Source organism: Anomaloglossus baeobatrachus, chromosome 4, assembly GCF_048569485.1.
Source record: "Anomaloglossus baeobatrachus isolate aAnoBae1 chromosome 4, aAnoBae1.hap1, whole genome shotgun sequence".
Taxonomy (NCBI): domain Eukaryota; kingdom Metazoa; phylum Chordata; class Amphibia; order Anura; family Aromobatidae; genus Anomaloglossus; species Anomaloglossus baeobatrachus.
Window position 1 is genome coordinate 370,185,784 of NC_134356.1, and position 23,499 is coordinate 370,209,282.

The 23,499-nt window shown below is 43.5% G+C and overlaps 1 protein-coding gene across 1 annotated transcript in view; it reads right to left on the reverse strand.

The window, feature by feature from the left end:
• Positions 1-23,499, reverse strand: part of CDHR3 (cadherin related family member 3) — a 99,486-nt gene that overhangs the window by 23,449 nt on the left and 52,538 nt on the right. The window contains exons 12-13 of the mRNA XM_075342568.1: positions 17,181-17,352; positions 6,326-6,570 (exon numbers count right to left, since the gene is read on the reverse strand). Of these exons, the coding sequence (XP_075198683.1) occupies positions 6,326-6,570; positions 17,181-17,352 (417 nt within the window). The remainder of the gene's footprint in view (positions 1-6,325; positions 6,571-17,180; positions 17,353-23,499) is intronic.

The following is a 23,499-nucleotide window of genomic DNA, read 5'->3' on the forward strand; positions in this document are numbered from 1 at the left end:
AAAATTTAAAAACGTAAGTCCCATGATATGGGCCAACGCAGGGCGCATGCCTTACACGTTTCGGATTGCTCCTTAGTCATAGTCATCAGCACTGCTCTGTACATGTCACACTCGGACTAGTGGAGGTTCCAGTGTGAGGCAAGAAACACAACAACAAGGGGTACACCAACTACAAACAAGTGTTACACCGGAGACACTTTAACAATGGTGGGCCCTGGTGCTAGTGAGAAGGAATATGGGACACCTTTGCACTCACCTGCAGTGACACCCTGCACTCCTAGCCAGTTCATATACAGGTTCCTCACCTGTCGAGCAGGATACCTGATACCTGAAGCCCTAAAAGATCCTGCAGTAAACCCTGACTAGTGAGCTGGCAGGTAAGGATCACTGAAAAACTATATGCTAGTATCAGAAGAACAAAAACTAGTCACAGAAAACCAGACACCCCTAAAAATATATATTTACTTGTTGCTGTTAAGCAGTGTAGGCTGCAGTCCTGGTGTCTGACTACAGCCTTGAAGTTGGACTTTATCTTTTTGTTGTTTCCCCTATCTGCCGTACTTTCCACTTAATGTTGTATTAGTGCAGTGGTGGGACTAGTGATTCTTACCTGCCAGCTTAAAAACTAGTCATAGAAAAACAGACACTTCTAAAAATACGAGGGGCTGCTGACATGTCTTTAGCTTTGTGATCTTTTTTTTATTTCTATGGTAACAAATATTACATCACCTGAAAGCCTTATGCGTCTAATATATGTTTTCAAAATTTTGTGTTTGTTGCTTATGGCAGCAGTGCTCTACGCATGCAGGAAAACAAAATGGTGGAGTCTAATGCGATATTCACAGCAACTGAGAGCAGAGGAGTGATAAAATTCTTGTTTCTGTAAGGAAAGTCATTGAAGGATATTCATGGTGATATGTTGCAGACATTGGGGGATCAATGCCCTTCATATTCTACAGTTAAAAACTGGGTTGCCAAATTTAAAACAGGCCCCTTCAGCACCAATGACGTCCTTAATGACCGAGAGTGGTTGTTGTTCCGGAGATCGTTAAGGCTGTGCACAATCTCATACTGGAAAATTGACAAATTTCAGCTAAAGCAATAGCAGATATCATGGGGATTTCCCGTGAACGTGTTTGTGTCATTATCCATGGACATGAGGAAGCTATCTGCAAAGTGGGTCCTCAAATGTTTGACAACAGATCAGAGATGAATGCGAGTGAAAACATCCCTGTCCATTTGTCAGCGTTTCCGGACTGATAACAACTTTCTGGATCGACTGGTCACTATGGATGAGATCTGGATTTATTTGTATGACCCTGAAAACAAGGAGCAGTCAAGAGTGGAGGCACAGTGGTTCTCCTCGTCCAAAGAAGTTCATGATGCAAAAATCAGCCACTAAGGTGATGGCGTCTGTGTTCTGGGATAAGGAGGGCGTGCTGCTAGTGGACTACCTTCAAAAGGGTTTGTCCATTAATGCAAGGCATTACACTGAACTTTTGAACCAATTGAAAGCAGCTCTGAAGGCCAAAATGTGCGGCAAGCTGTCCAAAGGAATCTTGTTCCTGAAAGACAACGCCTCTGCTCGCACTGCATAAACAACCATGGCAAAACTGGCAGAGCTGGGCTTCCAGCACGTTGACCACCCACTTTATTCACCAGATCTAGCTCCTTCCGACTATCATTTTTTTCCAAACCTGAAGAAACACCTCAAGGGTACCAAATTTCACACCATTTCTGATGTCATGGCTGCTACGGATGCCTGGTTTGAGGCACAACTGAAATCCTTCTTTTTGCTAGGTTTACAGAACTTGGAAACCAATGTAAGAAGTGTGTTGACATCAGTGGAGACTAGAGTATGTGGAATAAATGTAAAGTTTCATCATCCTATCTCGTTTCTTTCTAGGTAAAACCAAAGACTTATCAGCAGCCCCTCATATATATGTTTATTGATATACATTAAAAAGGACATAATAAGAAGTCACAAAATGTAACCCATTGTGTAACACAAACAATGAGCTTGGACAAAAAGCAAAAATATAATAATACAATAGAACATACACATTCCCCATACAGAGTCAGCCTACATTCACACGACCACCCCGTTTTTGCGGTCCGCAAAAAACGGTCCTGTTTTTTCACGGATGCATTCGTGTGGCATCCGTGTGACATCCATTCCGTTCCGTATACGGGCCATGTGTTATCCATATGCCTTCCGGGGTTTTTTTTGCGGACCGCAAAAAAACGGAAGAAGCTAGATAGATAAATAGATAGATCTAGATAGATAGAGGGATAGATAGACAGATGGATAGAGGGATAGATAGAGAGACAGAAAGATAGCTAGAGGGATAAATAGAGATAGAGGGATGAATGAATGAATGAATGAAAGAATGAATAGAGGGATAGATAGAGGGATAGATAGATAGATAATAGATGAGACAGACATACACTACAGTGCAAAAGTTTAGCGTCACTTAGATATTTCCTTATTTTTGAAAGAAAAACACATTTTTTTAATGAAGCTTACAATAAATTAAACAGAAATACACTCTACACATTGTTAATGTGGTAAATGACTATTCTAGTTTCAAACGTCTGTGTTTTTAATGCAACATCATTGTGTTTGCTAACTGTGCTAGAAGGCTAATGGATGTTTAGAAATCCCTTGAAAACCCTTGTGCAAGTATGTTAGCATAGCTGAAAACAGTTTTGCTGATTAGAGAAGCTATAAAACTGACCTTCCTTTGAGCTAGTTGAGAATCTGGAGCATTACATTTGTTGCTTCCATTAAACTCTCAAAATGGCCAGAAAAAGAGAGCTTTCATGTGAAACTCCACAGTCTAGTCTTGTTCTTAGAAATGAAGGATATTCCATGCGAGAAATTGCCAAGAAACTGAAGATTTCTTACAACGGTGTGTACTACTCCCTTCAGAGAAGAGCACAAACCGGCTCTAACCAGAGTAGAAAGAGAAGTGGGAGGCCCCACTGCACAACTGATCAACAAGACAAGTACATTAGAGTCTCTAGTTTGAGAAATCGACGCCTCACAGGTCCTCATCTGGCAGTTACATTAAATAGTACCCACAAAACGCCAGTGTCAACATCTATAGTGAAGAGGCAACTCTGGGATGCTGGCCTTCAGGGCAGAGTAGCAAAGAAAAAGACATATATGAGACTGGCTAATAAAAGGAAAAGATTAATATGGGCAAAAGAACACAGACATTGGACAGAGGAAGATTGGAAAAAAAAGTGTTATGGACAGACGAATCGAAGTTTGAGATGTTTGGATCCCACAGAAGAACATTTGTGAGACGCAGAACTACTGAAAAGATGCCGGAAGAGGTGTGACGCCATCTGTCAGGCATGGTGGAGGTAATGTGATGGTCTGGGGTTGCTTTGGTGCTGGTAAAGTGGGAGATTTGTACAAGGTAAAAGGGATTTTTGAATAAGGAAGGCTATCACTCCATTTTGCAACGCCATGCCATACCCTGTGGACAGCACTTGATTGGAGCCAATTTCATTTTGCAAAGGAGCATTCTGTGACGAAAGCAAAGTCTGAAGGAGAAAATTATTATTTCAAGTATAAATCATTATTTCTAACCTAGTCAATGTCTGGACTATATTAGTCAATGTCTGGACTATATTTTCTATTTGTTATGCAACTCATTTGATAAATAAAAAGTATGATTTTTCTTGGAAAAGACAAAATTGTCTGGGTGATCCCAAACTTTTGAACTATAGTGTATATAATGTCCCACTCCCCAGCATTTTGTAATCTTGCACCCTTTAGTGCCTTTCATGTGGCACTAAAGGGTGCTTAGCCTTGTATTTAGCCAAAAAATAAATAATTAAAAAAAACGACGTGGGGTCCCCCCTATCTTATATAGCCAGCTCGGGTAAAGCAGATGGCTGCAGACCACAGCTGGAAGCTTCACCTTGGCTGGTGATCCAAAACAGAGGGCACCCCATACTGTTATTTTAAATTAAATATATAATTTAAAACAAAAAAAGGGGGGGTCCCCCCCAAATTGGATTTACCAGCCAAGGTAAAGCGGACAGCTGTGGTCTGGTATTCTCAGACTAGAGAGGTCCGCGGTTGTTGGACCCTCCCCAGCCTAAAAATAGCAGGCGGTAGCCACCCCAGAAGTGGCGCATCCATTAGAGGCTCCAATCCTGGTGCTTTGCCCCAGCTCATCCTGATGCCCCTGGTGCGGTGGCAAACGGGGTAATGGGGTAATATATAGGGTTGATACCAGCTGTGTAATGATACCTGGCATGAAGCCTTGGGGTTAGTGATGTCACGGCGTCTATCAGATAACCGACATCAGTCAGTAATAAAAAATAAAAATTGATGACAAACAAATTTTTATTTGAAAAAACACTCCCCAACACATTCCCTCTTTCAGCAATTTATTGGAAAGAAAAATGAATATTTAGACCCCTCACTTTGTCATTATTTTCTGGAGACCAGGTACTATGGTATGATGTGCTAAAAATTTTCTGATCCCACTTAATTTCATTGGGACTGCGCTTTGATGCCCCACATCAGTGTCAAGACAAGCTGAAGTGGAGGGCTGCCAGGATAGGATTAGACGTGAAGCCAGCAGATTGTATACTATATTCTGTATTGGGAAATAACATTATTGAGCACATCTCAGCTATCAGACAGCTATACTATATTGCGGATGTATATGGATTTGTTGATACCGTTTTGGTCTATGTGACTGTATAACATGGTCTGTATGTTTATTGAAAATACTATTCTGGACTGTAGCAATCATAATACCCCTGAGGAACCTCCATCATGTAAGGAGAAATGCATTGGATTGCTTGCTATATATGATAAATATTTGGGTAATGCATGAATGCTACCATAAGGTAGAAGAGAAGATTTGATGTGCTTTTTTGTTGTTCACTATATAATTAACAGCCTGTTATTTCATAATATATTCTTTATGAGATGCAAGAGAAGATTGAATGTTCCATATGACTTCTCTTTTTTGACGAATCAGCTTCCAGATTGTAGGACTTTGAATGTTTCATATACTCACGATAAAATGTAACTGTGACACAATACAATCTCATTGTTTTTTTGGACTAATCTTATGTAGTGACAAACCTATTGAGGGACAGTATATAAGACTTGGATTTGTTCTGACTGGAATGGTTAATTATTAAGAGAGATATAATCCCAAATCTTTTCTTAACTCGGTATGGAGAGTGTGTGTGTTCTATTCTATTTTTGCTTTTTGTCGAAGCTCATTGTTTGTGTTACACACCGAGTTACCATATATTTTGGGATGTCTTAGTATGTCCTTTTTAATGTATATCAATAAACGTATATATTTTTAGGAGTGTCTGTTTTTCAGGGACTAGTTTTTGAGCTGGCAGGTAAGGATCACTAGTCCCACCACTGCACTAATACAACATGAAGAGGAAAGTACAACAGATAGGGAAAACAACAAAAGGATAAAGCCCAACTTCAAGGCTGCAGTCAGACACCAGGACTGCAGCCTACACTGCTTAACAGCAACAAGGGCTCCAGCATCTCCTTCCACCTCGAGGCCAAGCTTCAGAATGAATCAGAATAACCAGCGCCGTCTACTGGGAGATGTGACCATATATAGGGGAAGGGAGTGGTTATCAACCGGAAACACCTCAGACCAGGAGTCAGAAGCTGCTGGAAAGAAAAACTGACATTAACCCTTTCAGCACCAAAGGAAAGGAAATATGTTTAATGTGTGGAGTCTCACATGGCAAAGAGAGACTCTGGCCCAAATCCTGCCACATGTCTCTAGTAATAGAGACGGCCATGACATTACAGCAGAAATCATAATCTCCTATGAATGCTGATTCACAGCCAATGTTCACAGGAAGAACGTCCTGACAGATACAGGAGTCATCAGCTGACCCTTGGCTGTCATGACAACCCATCGGCGCCCCATGATCACATAATGGGAGCACTGATGGGAGTTGGAAATGGCATGCTCACAGCTGGCATGTGCTAAATTCCGCTGTCAGAGATTGACAGCGGGATTTAACTTGTTAATGGGATTTAATTGATTAACAGCTGCGGGCAGATATCCAATGCACACGGGGCTGTCAGAGGCACATGTTGGCAGATCAGACTAGCCGATATGCGCAGGGAAAGATGCAGTCTTGCACAAAGCAAGTGTCCAATATGTCATAGGTCCTGAAAGTGTTAATAAAAAATACAGTTATCTGTTTATGGACACTCTGTCATGCGATCTCCACACTGCTACTCAATTAAAGATGAAAAACATTCTCACTTGTGAATGATTTGTCTGATTATCTACATACTTACTGTAGTAGTCGTTTTAATGGTGGTCAGTCCAGGAATATAGACATTAATAGTTAAAGACACAGTCCCGGTTTGTACAACCATTGATGGTGTTGAAGAAATTAAATTGTCATCAGTAATTAAAACTCTCATGCTGTATTTCCAAGTAGTGTCCCCACCTTTAAAGTAATCAAATGGGATGGCAAGGATCAAACTGGTAACGTTAGAGCCAGAAGATGGAGAAAAAGCAAAATGGTTGTTTATATTGCCTAGAAGAGTAAGAACAAATATGATCAAAATCTTTTGAATAGATTAGAAGGTTCTGTTTAGAGCGCTGGTCCTTTAATATATTTTTTATATTTTTTTATTATATAATACAAATAAACAAGACATTCTTACAGAAACTGAAAGCAATACATGTAGAATATTTTGTTAATATTTCATTAAAAATGTATAGGCTTCCAAACAGTAACTAAATAAAAAGGGAATGGAAAGATGAACTCAGGTGTACCATATTATTATTGCACATGGTCAATATAAAAAGGTGATGATCCTGATGAGATGTTGGTTCCAAATTTTGCCTCAAGTGGTCAAGTGAAAATCCTGAGGATGTCAAGAAATAAGAAATCCAGGATGTTTGAGTTTAAAAATGAGAACCATTTATTCCAAATTTGTATATGCTTATTTTGTTCTAATTCTGGTGCTCCTATGCTTATTGCAGGCACAGTAGCTCTTTCGTGGAATCAGATTAGATGGGCACATCAATGAGCCTTGGGGGGCCTAGGACATTGTGATTACTTAATTGGTCGTAGTTCTTTGGATATCTCTTTTTAGGTATCAAGCACTGAATAATGGAGACACCCCATAAGACATGCTTTTTGAAGATGCTCTTCCCCAGCTCTTGAGAGTCTTTAGATACTTTGATACTTAGATACTACCTTTGCTGCTTACAACACGTCATGTCAACAGGATACATTGTAACCAAATACGGTAGTTAGCATTATTCACATCACCTATCAGTGGTTTTAATGGTTTATTGGATGCTGGCAACTCCTTTTTAAATTGCCGTTCCTGATGTGCTCAATGGGAGACAGGTCTGATGACATTGCAGGCCATGATATCATGTTTAGGCTATGCTGTCTACTCATAGTAGCATGATCAACATGCGGTTTGGTGATCTCATGTTGAAAAATGGCTTCTGGGACATGAAAAAAATCACCATCCTGTAGATACAAAACCAGATCAATAAAATACTAAGCTGTTAATGTACTCTTAATGAAGTCTAAAGGGGTTTGGCTTCTGTACCTTACACCACACCACAAAATATTCTGAGGAGTACGACAAGATTGATGTTACCTCATGAACACCTCCTTATGGGGTTGAACCTGAGGTCTCTAGACAAATCTCATTGCATTAAGACAAAAGCTTCTCACTGAAGAGGATAGACCTTCATTCCAGTCACAATTGCCGTCTTGCTCTGGACCATGATAGACTTTGGTAGCGGTGGTGTCATATCAATGAAACACCTATAGCTGGCTTTCAGACTTGTTGCTCAGTGTTGTGCAAACGCCTGTTAATAGTTTGTGTACAAACTGCTTGATGCTTTAGGCTTGATACGTGATGGCCAAATTCACTGATATTGTAGAATGGATCAATGATTGAATCAGTGGTACCGCCATTTCTCCAAAGTGCCCTAGATGATGTTTTTTCAACACGACAGTGACATGTTACTCGTGCTACTGTGAGCAGCATGCTTGACCTTAATGTAGTACCATGGTCTGCAAAGTCTTCTGATTTGTCACCCATCAAGCACATCTGGGACACAATTGGTCAGCAATTGCAAAGGGAACTGCCAGCAGCGGATCTGGATAATTTTCGTGCTCAAGTGCAGAACATTTTTCAGGCAGCTATTATAACCTTAGTATTCATACTTACGCAATAATTAATAAATCAAGATTTTTATATGAGACTTGGCTATAGGTGAGCGGAAGTGCAAGGACCTGCTGACCTGCTGAATACCAGTCAGTCTTTGCCAGAGACTGATTAAGTCTGGACTGAATTTGAACTGGTGAGCCTGCTCAGTGATCCAATACTGTTGTATAGACTGTTTATTTTTACTCATCATTTCTCCGGATTAAAGTCTGTTTTAGTTTGTCCTTTATGCTGGAGATTAATGAACTTTAATAAAACCTCCTGTTTTCACAAAGAGACTTTTGTCTGTGTAAACACTACCAGCTTCTTGAAAGCGAGTGGATCCCTTACATATAGTATATTTACAGCGGGTGAAATAAGTGTTGAACATGTCACCAATTTTCTAAGTAAATATATTTCTAAAGGTGCTTTTAAATTAATTTCTCATCCGATGTTGGTAACAACCCATCTAATCCACATATGCAAAGAAATCAAATGATGTCCATACATTTAGTGATGTGTAATTAGAAATTACATAGGGAATAAGTATTGAATATGCTCACTGAAATTTATTTAATACTTTGTACAAATGCTTTTGTTGATGATGAGAGCTTCAAGACGCCTACTGTATGGAGACAAAAGCTACATGCATTGCTCAGGTATGGTTTTGCCCTATTCTTCCATACAAATACTAATCAAATCCTGAAAGTTCTGAGAGCTTCTTTTATGAACTCTGTGCTTTATTTCCTTCTATACATTTTCTATTGGATTCAGGTCAGGTGATTGGCTGGGCCATTGTAGCAGCTGTGTATTTGGGATCGTTGTCTTCCTCAAATTTCGACCCTCACTTCATCTTCATCATCTTGGTAGATGGCAGCAGATTTTTATCAAGAATGTCTCAGGACATACTTCCGCTTATCCTTTCTTCAATTATATGAAGTTTGTCAGTAGCGTATGCTGAAAAACATTAACACACCATGATGTTCACACCTCTAAACTTCATTATTGGTATGGTGTTTTTGTGTGATACACAGTGCATTTTGGCCTCCAAACATGGTGTGTTTAATATCCAAAGAGTTCAATTTTGGTCCCATCTGATCAGACAATATTCTCCCAGTACTTTACAGGCTTGTCTAAATATTGTTGAGCACATTTTAAATGTGCTTGAACATGCTTTTTATTCAGCCATGGAATCTTGCGTGATGAGCGTGCATACAAGCCATGGTGGTTGTGTGCATTACTTACTGTTTTCTTTAAAACAATTATACGTACTGATTACAGGTCTTTCTGTAGCTCTCCTCCAATGGTTCTTTTGCTCTTGAAAAACTCTTCTGATAACTATTTTAACTCCTCTGTCTGAAACCTTGTGGGGAGCACCTGGTAATGGCCAGTTTATGGTGAAATTATGTTTTTCCATTTCCATTTTATGGCCCAACAGTGCTCAATGGAACAACATTCAGTAGTTTAGAATTTTTTCTGTACCAATGCCATCAGTATGTTTTACAACAATAAGTTTGCAAAGGTTTTGAAACATCTCACTGGTTTTACCCATCATGAGATGTTTCTTGTGTGGCAACTTGGTAGTGAGACACCAGCTGATATTATTTTTCACTAAATGGTAGGATTGCTTTCTAATACTGATAGATTTCAGATGATGTCATGACTTTCCTTAGCTTTATGCACCTCTCTTTCTTTACATGTTCAATACTTTTGTCCCGGTGTCATTTTTCATTATTACACAATTTAATTTATCGACAGCTATGGATTCATTTTTTTGCCTGTGTGGATTGGATGGATTGTTACCTACAGCGAGGAAAATAAGTTTTTGATACACTGCTGATTTTGCAAGTTTTTCCACCTACAAAGAATGGAGAGGTCTGTAATTTTATTACAGGTATACTTCAACTTTGACAATCAGAATCCCACCCACAAAAAATCCGAAAATCCCATTGTATGATTTTTAAATAATGAATTTGCATTTTATTGCATAAAATAAGTACCGTATTTGATACAATAGAAAAACAGAGCTTAATATTTGGTACAGAAACCTTTGTTTGCAATTACAAAGGTCAGATATATCATGTACTTTATGACCAAGTTTGCACACTGCAGCAGGGATTTTGGTGCATTTCTTCATGCAGATCTTCTCCAGATCTTTCAGATTTCAGGGCTGTCAATGGGTAACATTGAGTGTCAGCTCCCGCCAAAGATTTTCTATTGGCTTCATGGCTGAAGACTGGCTAGGTCACTTCAGGACCTTTAAAATGATTCTTACGGAGCCACTCCTTAGTTGCAATGGCTGTGTGTTTCAGGTCATTGTCATGCTGGAAGACCAAGCCATGACCCATGTTCAATGCTCTTACTGAGAGAAAGGGGCTGTTGGTCAAAATCTAACAATACATGACCCCATCTATCCTCCCTTCAATAAGATACAGTCGTCCTGTCCCCTTTGCATAAAAGCACCCCCAAAGTATGATGTTTCCACCCCATGCTTCACAGTTGAAATGTACTCATCCTTCTTTTCCTTCCAAACATGGCGAATGGAGTTGATAGAAAAAAGATCTATTTTGTTCTCATCTGACCACATTCGTCCTATGGATCATCCAGATGGTCATTGGTAAACTTTAAATGGCCATGGTAAGATTGACAACCATCTTGTGTTTTCTAAAAATTCTGCCAACAGTTGTTGCCTTCTCACCAAGCTGCTTTCCTATTGTCCTGTTGCTCAGCTTGTGCAGGGCTACAATTTTGTCCTTAGTGTTCTTAAATAGTGTTTTGGTCTTGGCCATGGTGGAGAGTTTGGAGTATGATTGATTGAGTGTGTGGACAGGTGTCCTTTATACAGGTAACGGGTTGACACAGGTGCAATTGAGGCTGTGTGCACACGATGCGTTTTTTACCGCGGAAACGCTGCGTTTTGAACCGCAGCGTTTCAGTGGCAAATTGCATGCGTTCAGCTTTCCCAGCAAAGTGTATGGGAAAGCTGAAAAATCAGTGCACATGCTGCGTTTCTTTCCGCAGCGTTTTGGATGCCAAAAATCGGTGCGGAAAGAAAAGCAGCATGTCACTTCTTTTGTGCGTTGTGGCTGCGTTCTCTCCCCCATTGAAATCAATGATGTGGGGTCAGAACGCAGCCACAACGCATGGACCTGCTTTTTTGTTGCGGTCCGCGGCCTTTGTCGGCACGCCAGAACGCAGGCATTTACCTGGAAGTGAGGTCAAGAGGCTTCCTGTTGACCTCACTTCCTGGCAAAGCCCCCGGTGTCGCCAAAGTGCCCGCCCCGACCCCCGACCCCCCTCCCGAAAATCCAACATGGCCGCGCGCACAGTAGCGCACCGGCCGCCCTGCTCCTATGATTTCTGTCGCATGTGCAATAACACATGCGACAGAAAACTGTTCCCCAGGCCCTGCCCGTTCACCCCCTATTCCCCCCGGTGTCATACATACCTGTCCGGTCGCAGCGCTGATCCCCCGCGGCCCCCTCCTCCTTCACAGTGCACGCTGGCCGGTCACATGTGCAGAGCAGCTGACAGCCAGCACTGTGTTCAGTGTGAGCTGTGCTGGCTGCTGCTCGGCAGTCTGCAGCTGTGACCCGGGGAGAGTGGGTGCAGATTTTTGCACCCACTCTCCTCAAATGGAGGGTCTGCCCTCCTAGAAAATGGGGGATACGTTTCCTGAACGTGCCCCCATATTCTAGAAGGTCCAGAGGCGACGTGGGACATCCATATGGATTTCTGCGGACCCATTTTTTTTTATTAAATTGGAGAACAAGGGAATGATTTGGGGAGTGTTTTTTCTAATAAAACATTTTTTGTTGTCTTTTTTTGCTTTTGTTTACTGTCAATTAGTTATGTCGGGTGTCTGATAGACGCCGTGACATCACTAATTGCTGGGCTTGATGCCAGGTGACATTACACATCTGGTATCAACCCCATTTATTACCCCGTTAGCCAACGCACCAGGGCGCGGGATGAGTTGGGGCGAAGCGCCAGGATTGGCGCATCTAATGGATGCGCCACTTCTGGGGCGGCTGCGGCCTGCTATTTTTAGGCTGGGAAGAGTCCAATAACCATGGCTCTTCCCACCCTGAGAATACCAGACCCCAGCTGTCAGCTTCACCTTGGCTGGTGATCTAATTTGGGGGGACCCCACGTTATTTTTTTTTTTATTCTTTATTTAAAAATAAAAAAAAAAACATGGGGAGCCCTCCAAATTGATCACCAGCCAAGATGAAGCTGCCAGCTGTGGTTTGCAGGCTACAGCTGTCTGCTTTACCCTGACTGGCTATCAAAAAAAGGGGGGACCCCACGCCATTTTTTTCATTGGTTTTTTTTGGGATAAATACTAAGCTAGGCACCCTTTAGTGCCACATGAAAGGTACTAAAGGTGCCAGCTTAGAATATGCAGGCGGGGGTGGGACGTTATATATATTTGACATCCATTCATCCATTGACGCTTTTTAGGCTGTGTGTCCACAATCAGGGTTTGCAGCGTTATGGGCGCTGAGTGTTTTCCCTGCGTCCATAACGCTGCGTTGTGCAGTAGAAGCACAGTGGAAGGATTTTTGGAGATCCCATGTCCACTGTGCTTCTTTTCTCCGCAGCATAAACTGACCGGTAGCGTGGCTTCCCGAGCCTCAGCATGTCAATTTATGCTGCGGAGACGAGAGTGTTCTCTGCAGGTAGCATAGAGCTCCACAGCAGCCTGAACCCAAATCGTGGGCATGGGCAGCTGCAGGAAGGCTGGCACTGTGTACTAGACGCCGCGTCGCTGGATCATGGCCACATAGCCTTAGGCCCCTTTCACACGTCAGTGATTCTGGGACGTTTGTGCTTTTTTTTAAACGTACCAGGATCACTGACATACGCAGACCCATTATAATGAATGGGTCTGCTCACACGTCAGTGATTTTTCACTGCACGTGTCTCCATGCGGCGTACCCGCGTGTGCGTGATTGCCGCACGGAGACATGTCCATTTTTTTCTGGCATCACTGATGTCCCACGGACCACGCAGTGGTGTGATCCGTGAAACACGTGCCAGAAAAAAACGTGCTTTTAAAATAAAAAACATTTTAACTCACCCGGCTCCAGCGATGTCCTCTGCAGCCCGTCCTCCCTGTTCCTTCTGTGCCGGCTCATTATTGTCGCGCATATTCATGATGCACGACACAGCCGACCCGGAAGCAGCTGCTGCGGGGGTCAGCGCCGGCCGGATGCTGCACCGCGGGAGCGATCAGCACCATGGAGAGCGGGAGCGGGTGCAGGTGAGTTAATCTCTAAGTGCAATCACGGGCCACGGAGAACGGAGCCCGGATTGCACTTAGACAACCCACGTGTGCCGTGATTCACGGCACACGGAGGGACATGTGCGTGTTTTACACGCCAGTGAAAAACGTCAGTGTTTTTCACTGACATGTGAAGCGGGCCTAAAAGTGAGAATATTGTTGCTACAGCAACATTTTGGGTGAAGTAGCTGTGGATTCAAAATGCTTAATATACTCCTGAATAAAATCCTTGATGGGTGCAGATTCCAAAATGGGGTCACTTGTGGGGGTTTTCTGACGTATAGGTACCTAAGGGGCTTGGTGCGCGAAGTTTATTTCAACTTTTCCAAAATTCAAATGGTGCTCCTTCCATTCCAAACCCTCCCATTTATCCAAACAGAATGTGGAGAAGGAAATGACATCACAGGTTTTTTTTTCCAAAGGTCTGTGTTCAACCAACTTTATTATCACTGACAAGTCTTAAAAAACGCACCTAAAAAAACGCATGAAAAACGCATGAAAAACACATGAAAAACGCATGAAAAACGCATGAAAAACGCATGCGTTTTCGATGCGTTGTTTCTCAAAAAGCATTGTTTACAATTCTCCCCTCTGCCAGAGGGTGCGTTTTTTTCCGCGCGGAAAAAAAAGCAACGTGTGCACATACCCTAATACAGGTAATGAGTGCACAGTAGGAGGGCTTCTTAAAGAAAAAAATAACAGGTCTGTGAGAGCCAGAATTCTTGCTGATTTGTAGGTGATGAAATACTTATACATTAAAATGCAAATTAATTATATAAAAATCATACAATGTGATTTTATTGATTTTTTTGGGGATTATGTCTGTTACAATTGAAATGTACAATAAAAATGACAGACCTCTCCATTGTATGTAGGTGGCAAAACTTGAAAAATCGGCAATGTATCAAATACTTATTTTCCTTACTGTACATCTGGTGAGAAATTCATGACAATAGCACCTTTAGAAATACAGTCATGGTCAAAAGTTTTGAGAATGACACCAAAATTATATTTTCACATGATCTGTTGCCCTCTGGTTTTTAATTGTGTTTGTCTGATGTTTACATCACATACAGAAATATAATTGCAATCATATTATGAGTACCAAAAGGTTATATTGACAGTTAGAATGAGTTAATGCAGCAAGTCAATATTTGCAGTGTTGACCCTTCTTCTTCAGGACCTCTGCAATTCTCCCTGGCATGCTCTCAATCAACTTCTTTGATTTGATATCTGTCCATTCTTGCATAAGCAATGCTTGCATTTTGCCAGAATTTGTTGGTTTTTGTTTGTCCACCCGTCTCTTAATGATTGCCCACAAGTTCTCAATGGGATTAAGATCTGGGGAGTTTCCAGGCCATGGACCCAAAGTCTCTATGTTTTGTTCCATGAGCCATTTAGTGATCACCTTTGCTTTATGGCAAGGTGCTCCATCATGCTGGAAAAGGCATTGTTGGGCGCCAAACTGCTCTTGGAGGACATTCTGGTACCATTCTTTATTCATGGCTGTGCTTTTAGGCAAGACTGTGAGTGAGCCGATTCCCTTGGCTGAGAAGCAACCCCACACATGACTCGTTTCAGGATGCTTAACAGTTGGCATGAGACAAGACTGGTGGTAGCGCTCACCTCTTCTTCTCCTAATAAGCTGTTTTCCAGATGTCCCAAACAATCGAAAAGGGGATTCATCTGAGAAAATGATTTTACCCCAGTCCTCAGCAGTCCACTCCCTGTACCTTTTGCAGAATATCAGTCGGTCCCCGATGTTTTTTCTGGAGAGAAGTGGCTTCTTTGCTGCCCTCCTTGAAACCAGGCCTTGCTCAAGCAGTCTCCGCCTCACAGTGCATGCAGAAGCACTCACACCAGCCTGCTGCCATTGCTGAGCTAGCTCGGCACTGCTGGTAGTCCGATCCCGCAGCTGAAACAGTTTTAAGATACGGTCCTGGTGTTTGCTGGTCCTTCTTGGGCGCCCTGGAGCCTTTTTGGCAACAATGGAAGCTCTCTCCTTGAAGTTCTTGATGATGCAATAGATTGTTGACTGAGGTGCAATCTTTGTAGCTGCGATACTCTTCCCTGTTAGGCCATTTTTGTGCAGACCAATGATGGCTGCACGTGTTTCTTTAGAGATAACCATGGTTAATTGAAGAGAAACAATGATACCAAGCACCAGCCTCCTTTTAAAGTGTCCAGTGGTGTCATTCTTACTTAATCATGACTGATTGATCGCCAGCCCTGTCCTCATCAAACCCACACCTGTGTTACTGGAACAATCACTAAAACAATGTTAGCTGCTCCTTTTAAGGCAGGAATGCAATGATGTTGAAATGTGATTTGGGGGTTGAAGTTCATCTTCTTAGCCAATATTGACTTTGCAAGTAATTGCTGTTAAGCTGATCACTCTTTATGACATTCTGGAGTATATGCAAATTGCCATTAGAAAAACTTAAGCAGTAGACTTTGTAAAAATTAATTTTTGTAGCATTCTCAAAACTTTTGGCCATGACTGTATATTTACCTAGAAAATTAGAGTTGTGTTCAATACTTATTTGAGCCTCTGTGTATACGAGTACATATATGTATAAACATACCTACACACACACTGTATATATAGAATATATTTAATGTATGAATATATACATATATATTACAACATTTACATGTGAATGGAAAAAAACTTTGTTATTATTATGTACAGATAGACATTAAGATATGCATGATGACTAAATGGGTTTCCGCAATTCTATTATTTTTTCACGTCACATGACAATTTGACATTAGTTCCTAAAGGACTGTCTGTAACTTAGGGCCGCTTTACAGCGTGCGTACTCGCCCTCATCGGTTGTGCGACACAGGCAAATCGCTGCCCGTGGCGCACAACATCACTCAGACCCGTCACATTACTTACCTGCCTAGCGACGTTGCTGTGACCGGCGAACCGCCTCCTTTCTAAGGGGGCGGTTCGTTCGGCGTCACAGCGACGTCACTAAGCGGGCACCCAATAGAAGCGGAGGGGCGGAGATAAGCGGGTTGTAACATCCCGCCCACCTTCTTCCTTCCTTATTGCCGGCGGCCGCAGGTAAGGTGAGGTTCCGCGTTCCTGCAGTCTCACACATAGTGATGTGTGCTGCCACAGGAACGACGAACTACATCGCACACGCAGCAGCAACGATAATTGGGAATGGGGGGGGCAGCGATTTTGCACGTTTTTGCGACGATGCAAAATCGCTCATAGGTGTCACACGCAACGACATCGCTAAGGCGGCCGGATGTGCGTCACAAATTCCGTGACCCCAACGAGATCGCTTTAGCGATGTTGCAGCGTGTAAAGCACTCCTTAATGTCTTACTCAGAAAGCGCAAAATCCATTTATTTTAGTAAAGAAAAGGCCACACCTCTGTGATGGCTATGTGTAGATGTCTATGGACCTTTACACCAAGTAAAAGTACAGTAGCGGTTTTCTTTCTTCATGTCATTATACTATTTATTCTGTCAGCAATAATCCACATTATTGACCTTTCTAAAACAAAAATTCATGAGAAGGAAGGAACTGAATGCTGAACACAACCTCCAAAACTTTCCAAAAACTCTTAATGGTATGCCAAAATATTATACTTTTATATAAACTATTATTAAAAACAAACATATGTAGTACAGTTTATACTATATGTTTGGATTTTTTTTTACCTGAATTGAAAGAGTATTTAAAAGAAGTGGGTCCAGAATCCCGATCTGTACAAGTGAGCTTGAAATTTTGAATGTTTGTACCTATTGCTTGATTTACTGGTACAAACAGTGTAGATGAATTTGGGGAACATACTGGTTTTTCATCATTAGCTTCTAGTATATTTATAGTGACCTGAGGACAAAATGAAAATATTAACTTGAAACAAGATGTGTTTGTAAACTATGGACTCTCACTGCTGACAGCATTAAAGAAGAACTCCCAAGTTTTTATCCTCTTAGTATATTGTAGTCATATTATAAAGCACTGTGTACTTATAATTGCTCATTTCGTCCATCTACCCGGTTAATTCTTCTCTTTCAATTAGGTCTTTGACATCACGTGATTAAAAACCGACTATCTGAATCCTAAATCAGCTGCTGGCTTCTGATTGGCTATTTGCTGCCATTGGATTAGCTTTGCAGAGAGCTTTTCTGAGCAGCGCTGCCAATACATTCAACTGAAATAAAGCGCTGACAGCGGCCCCTGCACCAGCTGTGATAGTCAGCAGGTCTACGTGCCCGCGAACCGCAAGAAGCAGGAAAGAGGACACTGAGAGAATGGAGGACAGGTGAGAAGAACCTAACTGTTGCTTTCTCAAGGGGAAGATAGAGCCCTATCTATCTATCTTGCCCTTGAGAAAGCCACACAGTGGTGATACACGTGGGGCTGCATCCCCTGCCTTCTCCTTTGCCGCATTTCTTATACTTATATATATTGCAGGTGCCATAGGTCTTTTTTGTTCGGTACCGTATTCATAGCATCTTGTTCATTGTGATTTCTCACGTTATGCTTTTATGTCATCTATTATATTTGTCTTTATTTGTTATTCTGGACATGTCTGTCTGTACTGGTGACAAACAAAAGGTGTTCACATCATGATCACCATCATGAGTTTTTTCATTGGGGGTGTGCTTTCTTGTTGATGTAATCTATTTTTTCAACCCCCTCCCAATACCTATGATTCCTTGTTAGCATCGGTTTTGTGTGGATCATTGTCTCTCCGCAATTAAGGGCACATTACACGCTACGATATATCTAACGATATGTCGTCGGGGTCACGTCGGTAGTGACGTACTTACGGCATCGTTTCACATATCGTAGCGTGTGACAGCTACGAGCGAGTGTGATCATGCAAAAATACTCACCTTATTGTTGATCTTTGACACGTCGCTCATTTTCTAAAAATCGAACATCCTTCTGCGCGCCGGTTGTTCTTTTTTTCCCGAGGCAGCACACGTCGCTCTGTGTGAAACACCGGGAAAGATAAACTGAAGCTTACCTGCGTCCTGCCGGCAATGCGGAAGGAAGAAGGTGGGTGGGATGTTTACGTCCCGCTCATCTCCGCCCCTCCGCTTTTATTGGCCGGCCGCTGTGTGACGTCGCTGTGACGCCGAACATCCCTCCCCCTTCAAGGAGGGAAGATGTTCGCCGCCCACAGCGAGGTCGTTTGGAAGGTAAGTACGTGTGATAGGGGGTTACGACTTTGTGCGACACGAGCAACAAATTTCCCGTGCCGCACAAACGATGGGGTGGGTGCGATCGCACATGCGATCGCACGAAAAATTGCAGCGTGTAAAGCAGGCTTTAGGGTTATGTCGTGGGCGGGGAGGACGCCGTCGCTGCTGCGCTCTCGCTTACGCTCGGGTCCGGCGCTGCTGCGATGGCTGCTCGGTGGCTCGAGCGGTGGGCCGGATCCGGGGACTCGAGCGGCGCTCCTCGCCCGTGAGTGAAAGGGGTGGTTGGTTTGGGGGATTTAGTCCGTGATGCCACCCACGGGTCGTGGTGAAGATGGGCACCACCGCTGCCAATGACGGGGATCCCAGGAGCGATGGTAGGGAGCAGCTGGGATGTTGTTTTCTCCCTCCATGGGTAGGGGTCGGTGGTCCTGGGGCCCGATGATGTTGTAACGGGGAGACAGGTTCGGTGAGGTGCAGGGTTGCAGGGACAGCGCGGCGTGGTGCCGGATGGCACGGGTGTACTCACTCAGCAAGAAAGGTACAAAGTCCTCGGTACCACAGCCGGCTGCAGTGCTTCTCCCCGGACAGGTGATGGCGGCTGTCTTTCCATGCACCTTGGTGTTCTCTTTCTGACTACTATGGATTCCCAACGGTAGTCCGCTCCCCGGTGTATGGGTACCGGAGGAGCCCGTTTGCCCGCAGACGCTGGCCCTTGGGTCTCTAGCCTTAGGCGATAGCTGTATAGCCTCACGGTGTGGGCGGTTGCCTTCAATCGGGACTTTTGCTGTTGTGAAACCCCTGGGGTTCCAGTCACATTCGGATCTGACTATTGACGGCGGCTCCAAGCCTGGTCGGGGTCGGATGGCCCTGCCTGTGTGTGCTGGCTTCACTTCGCTCCCCGGTCGGTACCGGCGGGCCGTCGCCCGTCCCCGGTCCTACAGTCCCGCGTTGCTCCACCACTCCTGCAGACGGGCATCACCGTCTGCCAACCTTGCTGTCAGTGCCTGGGCCACTACCCAGACACCCAAGTGTTCGCTCCTCTCACTTCAACCTCCTCAACTAAACTCCAACTCCTAACTGACACTTTTCCCGCCTCCAGGCCTGTGAACTCCTCGGTGGGTGGAGCCAACCGCTTAGCTCCGCCCCACCTGGTGTGGACATCAGACACTGGAGGGAGGCAACAAGGATTTTTGTTTGGCTGGTGTCCCTGTCTGATGGGGGTGGGGTGTTTGTGTGTTATCTGTGACGACCTGGCTAGGCCAGGGCGCCACAGTTATAATTAGGGATGATCGAATACCCTAATATTCGCTTCTCCGAATATCCGTCGAATACTTCGTTGCTATTCTACTATTCGCGAATATTCGACGCCCAATGTAAGTATGTGGGAAACCAGAATAATTTTATGTTGGACCCAATGGTGATCTGTGGTGACGGTGACAGGGGAAAAGGCTGAAATGGATGGGAAAAGGCTGAAACAGTATGGGCACAGCCTGTAGAAGGTGCCTGACTACATTTATGGTGTCTTGGAATAACATGCTCAGAGCAGCACGCAGCATTTACATAGTCGCCAGAACAGCTCTCAAACCAAAGTATAAGAGGGGAAATTGCTAAGAAACAGTTTCTAGTGCCTAATCACTGCAATAAAACGTCAAATCAAGCCCTGACCTCCAAAAAAACACTTTAGCATATGTTCACACGTTTCATTTTTTATATTTTTCCTTCTTTTTCGATTTCAAAGGGTTGTAACATACATTATATTGATGTCTGTCTCGCACCTCCTTTTTTGGGACATATTTGACAGCACTTTAAAAGGTCAGATACAATGTGCCCGTTGGGATGTTGGCTTTGCCCTCCTCTTCCACCAACACCACCAGCTCCAGTGGCCCTCTATTCAAATGTAGAAAGGGCCACTGGCTGTCCTCAAATCTCAGACTTCTTAGGGCCCTCAGGTGGGCCCTGTAACATAAATTGGGGAGGGACAGCAGTCATTTGTAGTATTCTGCGTCCCCTATATCATTAGTGTGAAAGTTGGAATACATACTCCATAACACTTTACAGTGCTATTGCCTATGTGGCCATTTGGGTGTTGGCCTTGCCCTACACCTCCTCCACCAACACCACCGGCTCCAGTGACCCTTTAATCAAATTCTATTCAAATTATTCAGTAATGTATGTTTTATGGACAAATGAACGCCATGCTGGGACATCGAAGCTGATGTCGTTGATGATGATTGCATCTGACCAAAAGCAGGCTGGGAGCAGGAGGCATCATCGCCTGCTTCCTAGACCGCAGTTTGTGAAGCATGCAGCACCGTGGAAGTGGCACTAGTTTCACTCTGGAACTCAGGCTTTATTCCACTAGCTAACTCCGAGGATTTAAAAAAATTCAGTTTGCACAGGGGGAATGGTTCAAACACCATGTAGAACAGCATCAGAAGGTAGTCTCAATAGCTCCCAACAGCTTTTTTTTAAACATTGGTAATATAAGCAACAGGGCATAACATGCCAAGGAGTTTAATAAATTCAGTTTCCCCAGGGGATAATGGTTCAGACACCATGGAGCACAGCATCGGAAGGTACTCCCAACAGCTTTTTTTTAAAAAAAAATTGGTAGGATAAGCAATAGGGCATAACATTCCAAGGAGCTAAAAAAATTCTGATTCCGCAGGCGGCCATGTGTAACACACTGTAGAGCACAGCATCAATAAAGAACACAATTAGAGACTGCCTGACCAATTGTTATACACAGTGTAGCCTCGACAGTGGTTGTGCCAGTGCATAATGTACAAAGGCTTGAAAAATATTGCCCTGGGTGATTGAGCCGAACAATTAAATCGCAGCAGCATAACAAGTTAGATTAGTCATGCGGTGTCATTAGATGATAGAAGACAAAATAGTCTTTAATGAGAAAGAATGGAACTGATTTGAACTTAAGAAATACAAATTTTGGGGCTACACTTATTATTGGGTCTTGTTAACAGGCGGCCTGAGATACTCTGGGAAAGTCCATCTATGGTTCATTTTGATCATCATCAAACTGTCTTGCACTTTCCATGGATAATTGTGTGCGAAAATCTGTTATTATTGACCCCGCTGAGCTGAATACACCCTCAGAGAAGACACTTGCAGCAGGGTAAGCTAGCATTTCCAAAGCGTAAAAGGCGACGTCTGGCCAAGTGTTGAGCTTGGAAACCCAATAGTTAAAAGGAACTGTAGACTCTGAAAGCACGCTGATATGGTCACCTACATAGTCCCTCACCATCTTACTTAAGTGTTCCCTCCTTGTCATAGTTCCCCACACCAGTATCTGAATCGAAGTTGAAGGTTTGTGGAAAATGGACCAGTTTTGACACATTAGTCCCCCGTCTATGTTGCTCCTACTATGCGTAGCCCTCTCTTGTAATCCTGTTGCGTGAGATGACACGCTACCGCTGATGCCAGCATGATCTCAGGGTAATCATTTCATCAACTGCTCCACTACAGCCCTCTTGAATGTTTCCATAGTACAATCCTTATTTGCCTCGACAAGTAGCAAAGCGAATTTGTCTTTGTAGCGTGGGTCAAGGAAGGTACATAACCAGTATTTGTTGTCTGCCAAAATGTGAGCTAGCCGACAGTCATGAGAAAGGCAGTCTGACATGAACTGTGCCATGTGTCCCAGGCTCCGAACTGGAAACCTTTGTGTGTCACTGCTAAGAATACATTCTGTCTCCCTAAACCTCCTCTCTTCCTGAGTCTCTCTCTCCTCCTCCTGCTCCTCCTCAGGCCATCCACTGCTGGACAGCCCTGAAGCTTGGGTTGTCAATCACTTGGTTACCAACTTCAAAGCATTCCTGCTCTTCATCATCCTCCTCATCCTCATGATGCTAACCAAAGGTGGCCTGAGCCTGTTGACCGAGGTTGTGCGGATTACTAGCAATCATTGTGAAGTCTGGATCCACAGACACCTCGGGTGCATTAACACTTTGGTTAGTCAGACCATCCAGAGAGCGTTTCAATAAACAAATCAGTGGAATGGTAATGCTGATAGGAGCATCATAACTGCTCACAATGTTGGTACAGTAATCAAACTTTTCTAGGACCTGACAAATGTCTGCAATCCACACCCACTCTGCAGTACTTATGTCTGGCAGCTGCGTCTGACGGGCATGTTCCAGCTGGAATTGGGATACTGCCCTCTGCTGCTCATGGATCCTGGCCAACATATGATAGGTTGAATTCCATCTCGTAGGGAGGTCACATATTAGTCTGTGACGAGGCAAGTGTAAGCGATTCTGCAGCACTGCCAGGCCAGCAAAAGAAGGAGATGACTTGTGGAAATGTGCGCTAATACGTCGTACCTTGGTAAGTAGGTCTGGTGTCCCAGGGTATTTCTTCAGAAAGTGCTGAACTACTAAATTTACAACATCGACCATATAAGGAACGTGTACAAGCTTTCCAAGCTTTAAAGCTGCCACCAGATTACGACCATTATCACACACTACCATCCCTGGATGGAGGTCCAACGGCTAAAGCCACTCATCTGTCTGCTCAGTTATTGCTTTCAAAAGCTCAGGTGCCGTGTGCGATTTGTCACTGATACAGATGAGCTTCAGTAGAGCGTGTTAACGCTTAGCCGAGGCAGTGCTGCAGAGATCCCAGCTGGGGAATGATGTCGACGGTTGGACACCGGCAGATGTTGAGGAGGATGCACAGGAGCCAGATGAAGAGTAGGAGGAGGAGGGAGTTGTTGCTGCGTGGGAGGCTACTTAAACTCTGATTGAAGTGGGGCCCACTATTCTGGGTGTGGGAACTATATGGGATGTTGCCGGCTCAGACTCTG